We start from the raw sequence: 15345 nt of genomic DNA on the forward strand, positions 1-15345 counted from the left end.
ATAGACAGGGAGGCACGGTGTACTGCAGTCCATGAAGTCACAAAGGGTTGGACACAACTGAGTGACTGAACTGAACTGAACTTAAGCTTCTGTGGCTGGTCTCCCATTTTCAGGGATCTGTCTTGGGTGATAAAACTGGAAAACAAGTCTAGGAGATAGTTAACACAAATACCTGTGGGGTCGTTACCTCTGGCCTGGTTGAAGGGGATGCAGTTAGGGGAAGGAGCTATACAGAGAACTTTGAAGAAAAATTATCACAAGCTCGTGCTTCATTCACCCAGGAGCTGAGGTCAGTGCTCATGTTATACACTCCAGGTGTGCACATGCGGTCTTACACACTGACCCATCTGTGTGATCATTTCAAAATGGAAAAAACTTTAAAATGAACATAAAGCTTTTAAAACATATGTTCTCAGTAGTGATTTTTAAATAACAGATTTATTGAGATACAATTAACATAGCACGACAGTCTCCATTTTTAAGTGGGTTGTTTGGGATGTCCCTGGTGGTCCAGTCGCTAGGACTCTGCTCTCCCAACACAGAGGACCCGGATTTGATCCCTAGATCCTACGTGCTGCAGCGAAGACTTTGCATGCTGCAACTAAAGATCCTGCACACCGCAATGAAGACCCTATGTGCTGCAACTAAGACCAAACTCATCCTAGGCTCCGAGAGACCCCCAGGGCCCCCAGCTTCTGCTGGGGTCTGAGCAAATCCTTCAGGAAGCCTTAACAGTCTTTCAACTTAGAACCTGCGTTTCAAAAACAAAGGCTTGAAATGCCATCTGTGGCGTTGAATCCGTGATCACCGTTTTGACCCAGTTGTGCTGATGCAGGGAGACCTTTCTGATGTCCTGGGCGGAGCAGAGAAAGAGAGCAGCCAGGATGCCAGCGCTGCTTTTATTTTGCAAAAAGCATACACACAAAAGGAGAGTCACTAACCGCTGATTTGATTGGGAAGGCAGCCTTCAGCGAATGACATCATTGGGAGAACATAAATCTTGGTTTGTATGATTTATTTATGTTAAGAAATCCACATATGATGCTGAGTTTTCAATGGCTTTGTTTAAGTGATAGTTTTTCCTTTTTAGTGAAAGTTGGAGCGATGATAAACAGCTCCAGCTGTAAAAATTAAAGGCGGAGGTGAAGCCAAGGTGATTATTACACAAAAAATCTGAGTTGGGGGGGGCATTTGGCCCTTCTCTCCTCTAAAATGAAAATTACCCTCTGCCACCATGTGCCATGAACAATTACCTGCTGTTTATTAATTAACCTCTTTTAAAAGCACCACATTTCTACTTGAAACTGTTATTTCTTTAATGTGAAAACTGGCTTATTCGTGTTTATTAGAACAACCCTATCCCATGTGGTCCAGGCTCAGTACACACTTAACTGACACATATATTTTTTCAAATGACACATTTCATGATTGGAAATTTCTTCACAGAAGCCCAGATTCTAAGTCTGACTAGCTTGAAATGTTGGCTCCAAACCAGGCCCCCAAAGCCACTGGTCTGTGCCCCAGAATGGCCCTGGGATGCGCACACTGAGAGGGGTCCTGACTGTCCAGCAACAGCTAGACTCTGAGGAAATACAAAGCCTGGTGGCCAAGTCTTTCTGGACACAGGCAAATAAACATCTCGGTCATCATTAGGATCCCCCTTTGGAGCTCACAATTCTGTCAGGGCATGAAACCAGGAAAGGTCCCGATGGAGACCCCTCCCTCTGTAGACATCCTTCAAGGGTTGCCTGGAGCAGGGCTCTGTGTCAGCCAGGTGACTCCCACTGCACCTCCCAGGAAAGTTCTCGCTCCTCTGAGCACCAGTGTCTCCTCACTGTGGTTCCATGGTGTGGGATTAGGGCCATATGCACTGGGATGGAGCCCAAGGGTGGGAGTGACTGGGGCAGCTGCCAGCACCCTGCCTGGCTCTGGAGCCCCAGTACCCCCTGGGCTCCATATCCCAGGCCAGGGAACTGAGGGACAGACCACATGTCTCCTGAGGATGCTCTTTCTGCCTGTGTCCACTGTCCCCAGCACCCAGCTGACCCCACCCACTCACTCACCCCTGAGCAAGTGGTCTTCCCTTTTCCAAATCGTGCGTTGCACATCAGGGCATCTGGGTGGTTTGCTCATTGCTGCATCCCTGTCACTTGGCACAGGCTGCTGGATGCAGGGTGGGGACAGGTAAAGGATAGGACGCTCAGCACAGGGCTGTGGGCCCATGGCCACAGCCTGGAAGGTCACCTGGACCTCCCCTCCCCCGTTTCTAGGGCTGAGATCAGCCTTCAGGGATCCCAGGGTCACTTTCAACTCACTCAGCCCTCTTCATTCATTCATTCTTTCATTCACTGAGCTCCAAGCACTGGGACCCTGGGGGGGGAGGGAAAGGGGAGGGCAGAGTAAGATGCTCTGGAAGCTGCAGGTGTGCGGGAACAAACAGCCTTCACTTCAGCTCGCACTGTGTGACTGTAAGTTCAGGAGCCCCAGCCTTACCAGGGCATCTGGCTGTAAGTCAATGATTGAATGAATAAATGAAAAGTCTGCACATGGTCTGAGAGCCTTAGCCTCTTAGCAGGCACATGGTGCCTGTGAGAGGCGCTGAAGGCAGGGTGGGCCTGACTCTGGGAACCCATGAAGAGCCGCAGGGGGAGGGGAACCCACAGCTCCCAGAAGCCCCGTCCTTCATCCTAGTCCAACTGGCCCTCTGTGGCCTGCACGGGAGCAGAGAACAGCCCTCCATGAATCCAGGTCAGCCCGAGGGATAGGCTTTGGTTCTGGGAGAGGAGGGGTCAGAGGGCACAGGGAACCCTGCTGATAGCCGTCCCAGCTCCAAAAACCTGAGCTCCCAGGAGGTGCCAGGCAGCACACTTGCCTATAGCTATGCCCACAACACCCACTTTTTCGCCCCCAAATTACACTGTGGGAACTGAGATGCCCAGGAAGCTGGTGGGGGGCTGCCCCAGAGCCCCAGGTAGAATGGGGAAGCCTCTGGCTCTGACTAAGCTAAGCTCCTCTGATCTGCTCCCTCCCCCCCGCCACCCCGACCGTACCCTCCCACACCCCTCCACCCCCCACCCCCATTCCCACCCACTCCTACCCCCCCCACCCCACCCTCCACCCCACCCCGCCCCAACAGCTGCCTGCTTGTCCTGGAAGGGAAGCAGGGGGCGTCCTGTGTGAGTGGCAGGGGCAGTGCTCAGGCAGTCCCTCTGCTGCCCCCTACCAAGCAGGACACTCATAATAACTTCACTGATACCACTGCGAGGGTGGGGGGGACTCCCATGAGTGAGGGGCTGCTACCCTAGCCCCTCAGTCCTCAGTGAGGTCCCCTGACCTGCCACTCTGGCCGCCACTGGTCCTTCCTTCACCAGGGAACCTCCTGAGGATGTGCGAGGGCGGAGGAGGAGGGAGCTCCACTGCCTCGGAGGTGGCTAAGTCCTGTCAGGGGCAGCACAGCCAAGAACCGCGAGTGCCCGCTCCCTCCCTGCAGCCCCAGGGTTGTGCAAGGCTTTGGGTGCCTGAGGCAGAAGCAGGCGGCCCTGCCCCAGGGGACAGGAATCCTCGACCGATTCCGTCAGCTTCGGGTCAGGCAGCACTAGGGGTAATTTTTTCCCCTGCCTGAGGCGGTTCTGGGCTCTTCTGTTTTCTTGCTTGTTCAAGAGAGCTTCCTGCAATGACTGGTTTAGCAGCAGGTAAAAGGGACCTGGGGAGAGTGTGTCCATTTGGTCTCCCCTGGCCACCCGATTCCCCACCCCCTTACCCTCCAATGGTCTTGTCCAGAGAAGCAGTGAGCAGCCAGGACATTTTGAGCAGGCCATGCCCCTCCCCTGAATGAAGGCATTCAGTCCCTCAATTCTCTCCCTTACCGGCTCAGCTTCATAGTTTAAGGCTGATATTTTTTTCTTTAATTTTAATCTTTTGGCCCTGCATGTTGGCATGTAGGATCTTAGCTCGCTGACCAGGGATCGGGTCTGCGCCCCTGCATTACTAGGGAAACGCTTAACCACTGGATCACTAAGGAAGTCCCCAGGCTGATCTTTAAACCCAAGGTCATGCCCCAGGGCCCCTCCCAGACCCACTGGCCATCCCCCACCGCGGCATATAGGGGGCGGTGGTAAATTCCCTTCTAGGAGCTCAGCTGGAATCCTGTCCCCTCCCGGGGCAGTCCCATCACCCACCCTTTGCGAGATCTGGGGTGTCCGGTGGTACCACCCCGAGAGTAGGAGCCTGTTGCCTTAAAAATCTTTCTGCACGCGGGGCCTCAAAGGAACCTGAGAGAGCCGCCCAGGGCGAGCAACACCCCGGCCAGAGGCTGAGCAGAGACGCCTGGGCGCCAAGCGGGACCCTCACACCTCCACCACTGCGCCCGCGGAGAGGGAAGTTCCGGGGTGAGGGCGGCGGGGGGAGATGGAGGAGATGGAGGGAGGACGACGATCGCTAGGCGCAACCTGGGCCCCTTCGAGTCTGTGCACGACAGCTGAACCCCACCGGCGCAAACCTGGCCCCAAAGGGTGGGCAGAACTGGGCCCCGTCGGGCGTTTTCCAGGTCCTCTCTCCCCGCCAATCCCATATCAACCCTGGGAGGGGCGCAGGAACTTATGGCCCCGTTGCACAGGTGGGGAAACTGAGGCTCGGAGAAGCATCTCCCCGCAGGTCCTCCTCCGGGGTCACGTCTGCAGCGGGACCAAAGGAGAAATTTGGTTTCCAAACTAACGGGGTCGGGTGCGGGGAGGGCAGGGACCAAGGTCCGGAGGAGAGGGCTTTGCAAACCGAGGCGTGGATTGCCGGCAAGCCGACTGGGGGAGTCTGTTTCGGTACCGGCGGCCCGGCGGTGAGCTCGGCCCTGGGACGTCTGGGGACGCGGAGGACCGGCTCGCACCCAGAGGCTTCCGGGACTCCGACATCCGGAAAGCAACGCTGCTCGCCGTTTTCGTTGTTTCCAGGGCTCTGCCCGCGCGCAGCCGGAACAGGGAGCAGAAGGCGGCGGCCGCGTCCACGCGGGCAGCATTCCGGAGCGACCACAGTGCCACCTTTACCGGGCGGAGCTCTGCCCGCGTCGTGGGGCCAGGGCGCTCAGGGGAACGAAGTTGCTCCCCGTGTGCACGGGCTGGAGGCCCGGGGATGCGGGAGGCTCGAGGGTCCCCTTTCCAGGTGGCACTGGGTGAATGCGCGGCTCAGAATCCGCGCAAACTGGACGACGGAATTCGTGAGCGGCTTTTGAAAGGCCCTGGGATGAAGGGGGAAACCGTGGGAAACCGATTCCGTTTACCGCTCTCCGAGGCCGGAGCCCGAGCCCGCGCGCAGTGACTGGAGCCGCGCGACTCAGCCGCGGAGTTCGGCCCGCTTGGCGCGCCGCGGGGAAGGAGTCACCGGGCGCCTCCTGCGCTTTCTGGGCCGCCAGTTTGGGCCGGCAATCCGGGGCCATCTCCCACCTGGCTCAAAGGAGGGAGGTCAAGCCCACAGCCTCAATCTCTTTAAAAAAAAAAAGAAAAAGAAAGAAAACGAAAGTCCCGGTTACACGCCTCCTCCCGAAGCCTGGGGCAGTCCCCAGCTGCGATTCCCAGGCACCTGTGTTCCTGAGCGGTGGTGCCCAGGCCGGGACTCCAGGACCAGTCAGAAGAATCAGCAGGCCCTCCCAGGAGGCGGCCCGTGTACAGAAGACAGCGTGCCCCTGCCCCGGTTCTGAACATCTGGGGTTTGTTCGGCATCTGCTGCATGGTTCACATTCCCGGGGAAGTCTTGGTTGGAAGCATCCAGACCCTCTCTGCAACCCACTCCAGAAGCAGGGATTCGGTGTGGGTGCCCTGCCAGGAGGAGTCTGCTCTGAGCTGCAGAGGGAAGGCTTTGGCACATGGCTTCTGAACTCGCTGGGCCAGAAATCAGGACCTGTGTCCTTCTGTCCTGTAACCTTGCCTGGGTCACAGCGAGTGCCTCTAGGTCTGGGGTAGGAAGAGGGTCAAACAGGAGCCTGAAATATCAGCCCCAGGATCCAGGGAGGTGCCTGTGGTTCCAGGTGAGGCGCAGTGCTGGGGCAGCACCCATGGCAGGCCGGTGTGGAGGTCCGGCTGGGGAAGAAAGGGCTCTGTAGGTTGTCTGTGCCCCCCACCCCCTTGCTGGACCAAACCCTGATCACCCTGGGCTGGAAGGCATTCAGTCCCCGAAGGGTCCCCTACTGGGCTCCTCCGAGACCATCTCCATTTTCTTCTCTGTGTAGGTGGGAACCATACTGCTTGTCCCTAAGCGTCCCTCGTGGTCTTCCTCCTGCTGCTGCTCAAATAGGAGCCATTCCCATTCTGGGCAGAATGTGCCCAGAGGGGGAGACCTCTGTCTCAGCCGGACGCCTGGCCCCAAGTTGGAGGTGGGGCAAGGCTGGCGGTCTGGACCCCCTCCTGGGGCAGTTCCGGAAATCGGAACTCGGAGAGGAGCCCCGGCTTATAAACTAATGGAGCTTGCTTTTATTTCCCCAGCTACTGTTTTCCAGAGCAAGAATCTGAGGGTGAACAAAACTTGACCTGGAATCCGATGGAACCGGGAGACTGAGTACCTGAAGCCAGTGGTCAAGTTCAGTGAGCACAGAGGAGAACCTAGCAGGGTCACTGCATCTGGGTCGTAGGCTGCCCATTCCCACCTCCCAGCCGCAGTCAGCAGAGGGGCTCTCTGGGCATCTCTGATCCTGCACCTCCAGGCACACAAACCTCGCCATACAGACCTCCTCTCCACAGACCAGGCCTCCACAAGTGGGCATGGGGCCCACTTGCTCCTGGCCGAGCGAAGGGACCCTCTAGCCCCACAGTGTGGACCCTGGGAGTGCATGACGCCTTGGTCTGGGTTTCTTGGGAGCCCCAGGCCCACAGAGGCTTCTTGACAGCCCTGCAGGACTAATTTCACTTGCTCCCTCCCAAACCCAGCCTTTTCCCAAAAGAGTTCATCTGGTCTTGGGTCTCCAACCACACTTCCTCTCTTGCTGGGAAGGCTGGGAGTGGGCTGGGCTCCGGGTTGAAGCAGGATTCTAGACTGTGGCAGAAACTGCTGGTAAAAGTCCCTCTCCAGTGCCCTAGATCCCAGGGTTGAAGTCCGTTCCCAAACTTCTTAGGGTGTAGAGCACACGGCTGCCCACACCCCATCCGCCCTCGGACGGTCTGACAGAGCTGGAAGTGCCCCTGAGGAGGGCACCAGGGACGACGGGGATGGGTGGCACTTCTGCACCCCCAACCCCAGCGCGGGGTCCCCAAGTCCCTGCACCAGTCATGAGAATCCCCAAAGCTTAGCTCACTTTGAAAAACAGCCTTTCAACCTTTTAGCACCATTGAAATGAAAACAGCCTGTCTTCTGCCTCGACTGGCCTGGCTTGTTTCCCCAAGACTCCTAAAGTCAGCAGGGAGGGGTTAGTGGAGGGGAAGCGGGGCAGGACTTGGAGCTGGCTGCCGGGAGGACCTGTCTTTGATTTTCTCTGTTCCACCCCTTCACTCTCCAGTACTCTCCCTGAAGCCTGACCTGCTTGCTCTTGGTCAGGTCTAAGTCTCACCACGCGGGGGCAGGGCCTGGCCAGGCCGGGCCATGGCCTTGGGGACGGCCTGCCGGGGCTTCTCTAGTTGACGAGGCTAATTTGAGAGAGTGCCCTGGGGGTGTCAGTACCTCAGCTGCCTTCCTGGCCATCCCTGATCGCTAGTTTACCCCTCCCCAGGCAGGCTCTGAGCTCAGCCCCTCCCCACCCTCCAGGGCCCTGGGGGACCACAGGAAAGAGACAAGGGCACCAAAGGGCTCTCTCTGCAGGACACCTGCCCTCCTTCCCCGGGCTGGCAGGCTGGCTGGCGAGGGTGTGATCCCAGAGTCTGAAGGGTGCTCCACAATTTTAATCACCTCCTGAGCTGAGGGAGGGAGCGTGGAGAGGTCCTGAGTGAGCTGGAGCATCCCCAGAAGGAAGCTGGGCCTTCCTGACCTCGGGTCCTGTGGGTGCCTTCGGGGTGAGAGAAACAGTGCAAAGCTGGGGATCTGGGTGGGGAAGGGACCCTCACAGCAGGTGGGGGTGCTTCACAGGAGCCACTGTAGCACCCTTGGCCTAAAGGAGCTGGGAGAATATGGGGTGCGGAGGTATGAGGGTGACCTTGTGTTTTCTCTGGCCAGCGCCCAGCCCTGTTCTGCTCCAGCTAGAGCCTGTGGTGGTTGGGTGGAGCAGACAGTTCCAAATGAAGGACTCCAGCCACCTTCCTCCCTCTCCCAGCGACTCTTCCCCTCACATACTCTGGGCAGAGGGGAGGTCTGAGACCACTAGGACCTGCAGCCATGCCCTACTCCGCCTGCAAGTGCGGACTCCCCTGCAAGCCCCTGAGGGGCAAGTAGCAAGGCCCAGGAGCCCTCTGATCCAAGTCTCCGAGGAAAGATGGTCAGGGTTTGGGACAGGACGAGGGGGAGGGTTGGGGTGGGGGACAGGCAGCCGAAAGGCGGGTGGGCCATGAGACTGAGTTGCGGGTGAATTCCGCGCTGCCACCACGGGCAACACTCACCGAGGGCTGGAAACAGTGGAGGTGGCAGTCGGTGGGCACCAGAGCCGGGCAGAGAGTGCCTTCTCCATCCAGGGCGGTGAGGGGGCTCCAGACTGGACACCCTCCAGCAGTAGGGGCTCTGTCAGGGTTGAGATCCCCGCAGGGAAGCAATTCGAACTACAGAGAGGCCAGGGCGGAAGGCCCAGCACACTGCCGCTGGCTTTTGACAAGCGGGGCTTCTTCCAGCGGCTTCTCCTCTGGGGTAGCGTGGGCCATGCACCCCTCGCCATCAGGGTGCCTCTGCTAGACTCCGGGATCTCAGGGTAGTTCCTTGGACACTGCCAGTTCACCTCCGTTATGGCAAGGGCACGGGGCTCCGAATGTAGATCCCAGAGGAGGCCCCACTGGTCTCCCTGCACAACAAAGGGGAGGGGCACGCCCGGACCCCCTCGGAGCAACAGATACCCCGCACCGCTGCCCAGGACCCCTCTCCGGCTCAGGCTAACCCTGCGGGCAGCTCCAAGTCCCGGAGACTGGCAGAACCCCGGTACTTGAAAGGGCGCGGGGATGTCAGCTCTTCCGTTTGCTTCCAATTCATTCTTGAATCCCAAACATGCTCGACAGGCCAATTCTCACCGTCCCCTCCAGGGCCCTGGGCCCGGACACCCGGCCTGCGCCCAGCCTTGCCCCTTCGTTGCCGCACCTCCTAATTTGAGGGCTGCGGGGCAGAAGAAACACTCACCCAGTCGGCTCCCACCCGGACTCCGGCACCTGCTCCTCCGCCCGCTCTCCAGCCCGAGACGCACCTGGGCCTCGAGAGGCGAGGGGGACGTGTCCCCAGAGGCTCCGTTCGCTCGTGGTGGCCCAGCTTGGGCGCTCGCGCCGCTGGGTACTCACCTGGGACCGCGGAGGCAGGAGAGCGCGGGCCTGCCCGAGGGAGGCGAGGTGCGGGGCGCCGGGCGTTGGGACCGCTGCCCGGGTGCCACCTCCCCAGTGCCCCGCGCGCTGCTCCCCGCAGCTCCGCGCGAGACCGAGGGCGGCGGGTCCGAGTCCCGCCCGCCGGCCCGGGCAGTGGCTGAGCGCGGAGCTGGCGGCGCTGCCGCTGTTGTTTTTGAGCCGCGAAGCCCGAAGCTAGAGCGGTTGGGTGGGGGCGAAGGGGAGGGGGCGGGGGCCGGGGAGGCCCGAGGGGGGCGGCGGGGCCCGAAAGGGGCTTCGGAGGAGCCGGGTTCGGGAGATCGCGAGCCAGGGGCAGGGGCGGAGGGGAGAGCCAGGAGGAAAGCGGGCTGGGACGACGGTGAACGCGAAGCTTTTTAATTAGTAATAAAATGCAATAAAACGAAGCAAAACCAGCCAGACCCGCGTCCGAACTGTCGGCGCGTTTGCCCCCAGATCCAAGGAAGTCTTGAGGACAAACGCCGCCGCCACTCCATCTTCGGCCCAGCTGGGGCGGGAGCAGCCGCGCGACGCGACGCAGGGGAGGGGGGGGAGTCACCTCGCCTCCGGGGCCACCTGGGTCTTTTTAAAGTGTCCGGGGTGCGGGCCCCGGGCGGGAGCGCGGAGCACGGAATGTTTTCTTAAAGGGCCAGTTCCTAGCTGCGCGGAAAAGGGGGGGGAGGGAGGGAGGGGGCGGGGGGGGGGTGAGAGATAAGTGAGGTGAAGACCGGGAAGGCCGAGGAGAGCCCCCCAATCCCGCGCCGAGGAGGCGGCGGCGGCGGCGGCGCGACGATGAAGACGATGAATACATTGCAAAGTTTTTTTGGCCCCGGCGAGGGGTGTCAGATTGAGTGCTCTGTGCGCATGTGCGAAGGTGTCCAAACTGACAATGCTGGGGAGATGAAGATAGTGTGTAGCTGCTTCTGGACTCAAGGAGGAGGAGAGAGGTTCCGCGAGCCGACACCATGCGATCCAAGGCGAGGGCGAGGAAGCTAGCCAAAAGTAAGTCTCCCGCGCTCGGCCGCGCCGCGCCGCCGGGCCCGGGCCGCGGGCCGGGGCGTCCGGGCCAGGGGTGCGCGTCGGGGCGCGGCCGGCGCGCCTCAGGCTCTCGGCCCCCGGATCGGCCGCGCGGCCCGGGGGCTGCTCCGCCTCCCGCGCTCCAGGGCGGCCGGGCTCGGCGCGGAGGCTCGGGGCGCCCGGGCCGCGCGCTCCCCGAAGGCGCCGGCCCCCTCCTCGCCGAACCCCCCCCCCCCAGTGTCAGGCGCTCGGGCCCGGGAACCCGAGGCGCGCGGTGGGGGCCGGGGAGGGGGGCGGAGGGGGAGGGCTGGGGGTGGAGGGGAGCGAAAAGCGAAAGTTAGTGAAAAGTTGACGAAAGGGGAGAGCAACTTTTTCCTCCTCGCTCGCTCTCTCCCTCTCTCTCCGAGTGGCTCTCAGTCCTGGTCAAATCATATTCCGGGCTTTTGAAATAGTGGGCGCTAGAGCACCGCCTTTGGCGTCCGCCAGCCGGGCGCAGAGGAGGGAGACCCCGAGCCGGGGAGGGGGCGGAGGAGGGGGCGCGGGCCGGCGCCCACCCGGCTCCGCGGGCGCAAAGGCAGGGGTGGTGTCGGCAGGATACCCATAGCCACTGGGAGAGCAAAATGGAGATGTTTCCCTGGGCTTGGAACTGTGGTCGTGAAGTTTATTCCCAACTGGTGCCCCGTGCGGCGGCGGGCGCTTCTCTGCGACTCCGGCAGCCCGCGCGGCTGCCCCGGCGCCGGTGCCCCCGGCAGGAGGGTCCCCACCGGGCCGCCTTCCTCCCCGCCGCCACCCCGACCTCGGTCCCGCTCGGACCCTCCCGCTACCGCTCGCCTGGCACAGCCCCGGGGCCCGGCGGGGACTGAGCTGCCCCCGGCGAGACTGCCGGGTCCCCGGTCTTACTTTCTCTTTCGCTCCGTCTCGGGCCGAGCCCCGGGCTCCGCGCGCACAGCCCGCCGCCGGCCCGGTCCTCGCCGCCGGCCGGGTGCGCTCGCCGCTCGCCCCGCAGACCGCCGCGGCGCCTGGGGCCGCCCGCGCACCCTCCGCGCCCCGGTCGCTGGCTCCATTCACTGCCAGGCCCACCGGTCCGGGGCTGCGGCCCGAGAGGCGGGCAGGTGGGGGCAGCGGCGCCGCGGCCCGGCGAGCGCGGTTCCCGAAGCCCGGCCGCGGCCCGGCTGCAGCGAAGCGGCGAGCGTCGCCGGGAGCGTTCTCGGCGCCTCCAGCTTTCGCCGCCCCCTCCTCCCCGGCCGCCCGCCCACTCGCTCCCCCTTGGGAATCCCTGAGGGACCCGCTCCCCTTGGGAATCCCTGCGGGACCTCCAGGCCGATCAGTCCGCTCCTCCTGGGCCAGATCCTGCCCGGCCGGGCCTCGCAGCGCCCAGGGCCGAGCCCCCAAGCATGAGCCCAGGGGGCGCGAAACTCACGGCAGTTTTCCGAAGAAGTTCTACCCTCTTGGTTCGGTGGTCGGCCGACTCGGCCCGACAGCCCCCGCTCCACGCCCAGTTGTAGGCCGCGCGTTAGGCCCGCGGGGGAAAAGCAACTTCCAGCCTCCACAGGACGCCCCTGGACCCGCCCGCGGCCGCTCGGGCCCCTCGCTGAACCGCCCGTTTTCAGTCTCCTGTGCCCAGTGCTCCTGGCCTCGGCCTCCCTGGCCTTCTGTGACCTCTGGCCCCTCTTGGTGCGAAAGAGGCCCTGTGTTTAGTGGCTGGTGCGGCTGGACTGTGTGTGTGTTACCTGTCCGCCGGCAGACGCGTGGAGTGTGCGTGTTCAAGTGTATATCGGGGTCTGTTTGTGCACCGCGAATCTTCTCAGTGACTCGGCTTCCCGGTGGCAGGCCGCCCGGGTCAGACTCCCTGAGGAAGGGCCCGAAGGTGAAGTGAGAAAGTGGAAGGCGGCCGAATTCTCGCCAGGCCTTCGCTGCAAGCGAGAGGCCGGCTCCCTGCGCTCGGCGCGGCCGGGGAAAGTTCCGAGCGTCCCCCACCCGCCGGTCTGGCCCACAGCTCTCTCTTCCACCCCAGACAGGTGGGGAAGATTCCCGGTCTGGCTCTGCTCGGGGCCTAGAATGGATGCCTGGCATTGACCTGCAGCCTGGCTCAGCAGCAGGAGAACTGGACTCAAGGGGAGGGCAGAGCACAGAATTCCTTTTCCTGGGAGTCCTTATGGAGAAAAACGCAGCGCCAAGCAGGTCTGTCAGGCCAGACCCAGATGGAGCTACACTGGAGCGAGCTGGGGAACTCCTCCTGCCTGGGTCGCACAGCTAGGACAGCTGCCCCCAGCCCTCCCCAAGAAGGTGGTTCAGGCAGGCACAGGGACCTCAGTGCCTGCTGGACACAGAGCACTGGGTCCACTGGGAAATTTCATTTCTTTGACGATATTTTTGCCAGATGTGGACATCCCTGGGGACCTGACTCCATTACCTGAAACCCCATGGCAGCAGGGCAGTTCTGGTGCCACCAACAGAACCTCCACCTCCAAGCTACATCCCGCCAGGGTCAGGGGCCTGGGGGAGGGGAAAGAGGTCGTAGTCACAGGGCCAGTGTGCTGCACAGGGCTGTGCCTGCAGTCATGCGCCAGGCATGGAAGGACAGCCAGGTTGTGGTGGTGGTGGGATGTTGTGATCCCCTGATTCAGAGCTTGGGGACTGCTCCAGACAGTGTATCTGGGGCTCTAACTTCGTTTGTGTGTCCCCAGGACCCCTTTCCAGGGCCTCTCTCCTGCTGAGTCTATGTTTTGGGTGAGCTGGTAGCACCTTTGGAGCCCACATTGGGGGCTCTGAGTTGCAGGGGCAGAGGCCACTGGGGCTCTCAGGCCGGGGCTACGAATCAGCGGCTGGAAGCCCTCTGTCTCAAGCTGCCTGGGAAGGCTGATCTGGGTGAGGACAGGTCTGGCAGGGTCCCCTCACACTCGGTGGGGCTTGGCTAGTCAGTGGGAAATCAGGCGTCCCTGCCCTGTATTTAAAAATGAAATGGCACACAAAAGCTTTGTGTTTCTGGCACTGTTGGGAGCCAGGTGGGCAGGTCAGCACAGCCATCGTGCCCTCCTGACCTCTTCACAGCACAGCTGGGGGACCCTGTGTGAGGGAGGATGTGCCTCCCAAACTGTGTCCAGCCAGGGCCCCCATGGGAGCACCGGTGAGGCCTGATCCCCATGGAGGCAACAGACCCCAGAGTCCTAGATACGGTATATTTCAGGCCTGGGAAGTTACCCTTCGCAGCTGCCAGCTACCACCTAGCCTCTGGGATGGGGTGGGAGTGGGGGTGGGTGGGGGCTGCTACCCCTGATACCTCCTTGGAAAGGGGTCTGTGCGACAGGGTTGGGGAGACTGGCTGCAGACTGAGCTCCCAGCCGGTTCCTTCTCCCCAGCAGAAACAGACCAGGCTCCCGACTTGCTGGGCCCAGCCCTTCTCCCACCCTGGGGGAATCCTGCCCCTTCTACCAGTCCTCTTCCAGGAGCCTGGACAGCAGCTTCCCATCTGGATGCTTGGTAGGGCAGCAGCGCCAGGAAATGTCCAGCGGGAGTCTGGCGGCTCTCCCCGCTTCGGACGAAAATGCGGAGGCCGCGGTGGAGGGGCGGGGTGCAGGGCTGGCGGCCAAGGCCAGGTGCCCCGCGGCGGTGCGCGGATGGCCCTCAAGCTCTAGCTGGCCAGGGGCCCCTCGGATGTGCCAGGGCAACGAGACCTGCGGGAGGGGAGATGCGGGTTCATGGCGTGACCTCCCCCTGGGGCTAGCTGGGGGAAGGGGAGCCGCTGGGCCCAGGGGCTGCTCAGGGCTACTGAGCCCCATCACCTCATGCTGCTCAGGGCTGCCGGCTTCTCCTCTCAGCCGCTGGCCTGGAGCAGGTGCGGGCTGAGCCTCCCCCACCCTCCAACGGCCCCAGTTCACCAGGCAGCTCCCCTCTGGGCAGAGTGCGGGGCAGGTGACCCAGTCCGGCGATTCTGTTGAGAGGCCTGGTGTGGGTGGTGGGGCCAGCCCGGGGGTCCCATCAAGGAGCCCCTTGGGGGAGGGTCGCCAGCTTGCTGGGCCTCCGTGGGAGCGATTAGCCCCCTGTTTTATTCAATTAGGAGGCAATTAGGGATCCTTGGGGGCTGGGCTAGTAATTAAGGTGCCATATAATTAGAGTTTCAACAAAAATTATCCAGGATTAAAAATCTTGTGAATAATTTCGTTAAAAAATTTCAAATAGCGTTAAATACAATTTATCAGGTTTTGAATCAAACCCGTGTAACAAGTCTTGGACGCTGCAGCTCACGTAGCCGGTGCGGGAGGACAAGGAACAGCCGGGGCACCGTCCCCGCGCGGCAGAGAAACTTCTAGAGGCCAACCGGCCCGGCCTCGCCGCGGGCGCGGACTCCGGCTGTCCTGGGCTCCAGACGGCGCGGGCCGGGGCGCGGGGCCTGAGGACCCCGGGCTGAGCCGATAGTCACCGCGGCTTGGGGTTCTCCGCGCACAAAGTCGCTGCAACTCCGGCGTGCGTTGCGGGGCCCGCGTCTACACGCGCCTGAGGTCGGTGGCGGTGGCTCCGTCCGCCGGAGCGCCCCTGGGCTCAGCCCAGCCCTCCGCTTCCGCGGCCGCAGTCCGCCCCCAGGGCTCTCAGCCTCCCTGGATTTCCTGGACAGAAAAGGGCGGCCTCCGCATCCCGCTCCCCGCCTCCCCCGACTGCTGACCCTCGCCCAGACTCCGCGGGCTGCAGACCGTCTGCGGTTCCAAGTCGCTTCGCGGATCTGGGACCCGAGATACGTGGGAGAGCGCCCGGAAGACTAGGTCTCAGTTGGGCGGGTGCGGGAAAACCGAGGTGAGGGTGGAGGTTCGGCTTTCCAGGAGCGATCTCTGCTTTACGCCAAGTTGGCGCTGGGGCCGTTCGCTCCCGCGCGCACCTGCAGGGAGACCCCCGAGCAGAGCAGGCTGCAGCCTGAGCC

The 15345-nt window shown here is 62.0% G+C and overlaps 1 protein-coding gene and 1 long non-coding RNA gene across 8 annotated transcripts in view; one reads left to right on the forward strand and one right to left on the reverse strand.

Moving 5' to 3' along the window:
* Window positions 1–427: 427 nt before the first annotated feature.
* On the reverse strand, window positions 428–10062 carry LOC106701544 (uncharacterized). 5 transcript variants are annotated; one of them, XR_011467245.1, is made up of 6 exons: window positions 8505–9980; window positions 7861–7957; window positions 5569–6065; window positions 3335–5472; window positions 2064–2370; window positions 428–1121 (listed from the first exon to the last, which is right to left on the reverse strand). It is a non-coding gene; the product is annotated as an uncharacterized lncRNA (long non-coding RNA). The 5 variants fall into 5 exon arrangements; XR_011467244.1 differs by having other exon boundaries at window positions 5569–7957; window positions 8505–10062; XR_011467247.1 differs by lacking the exons at window positions 5569–6065; window positions 7861–7957 and having other exon boundaries at window positions 2064–2160; window positions 2316–2370; window positions 8505–9970.
* Window positions 10063–10138: 76 nt separating this feature from the next.
* PRDM16 (PR/SET domain 16) overlaps window positions 10139–15345 on the forward strand; it is a 340177-nt gene continuing 334970 nt past the window's right edge. For 2 of the 3 annotated variants that reach the window (XM_070385088.1, XM_070385089.1), the window contains exon 1: window positions 10139–10418. In XM_070385088.1, the coding sequence (XP_070241189.1) occupies window positions 10382–10418 (37 nt within the window). In that variant the 5' untranslated portion in view covers window positions 10139–10381. The remainder of the gene's footprint in view (window positions 10419–15345) is intronic. The other variant, XM_070385091.1, reaches the window with a different exon arrangement.

This window comes from Bos mutus, chromosome 16 (assembly GCF_027580195.1).
Source record: "Bos mutus isolate GX-2022 chromosome 16, NWIPB_WYAK_1.1, whole genome shotgun sequence".
Lineage (NCBI taxonomy): Eukaryota > Metazoa > Chordata > Mammalia > Artiodactyla > Bovidae > Bos > Bos mutus.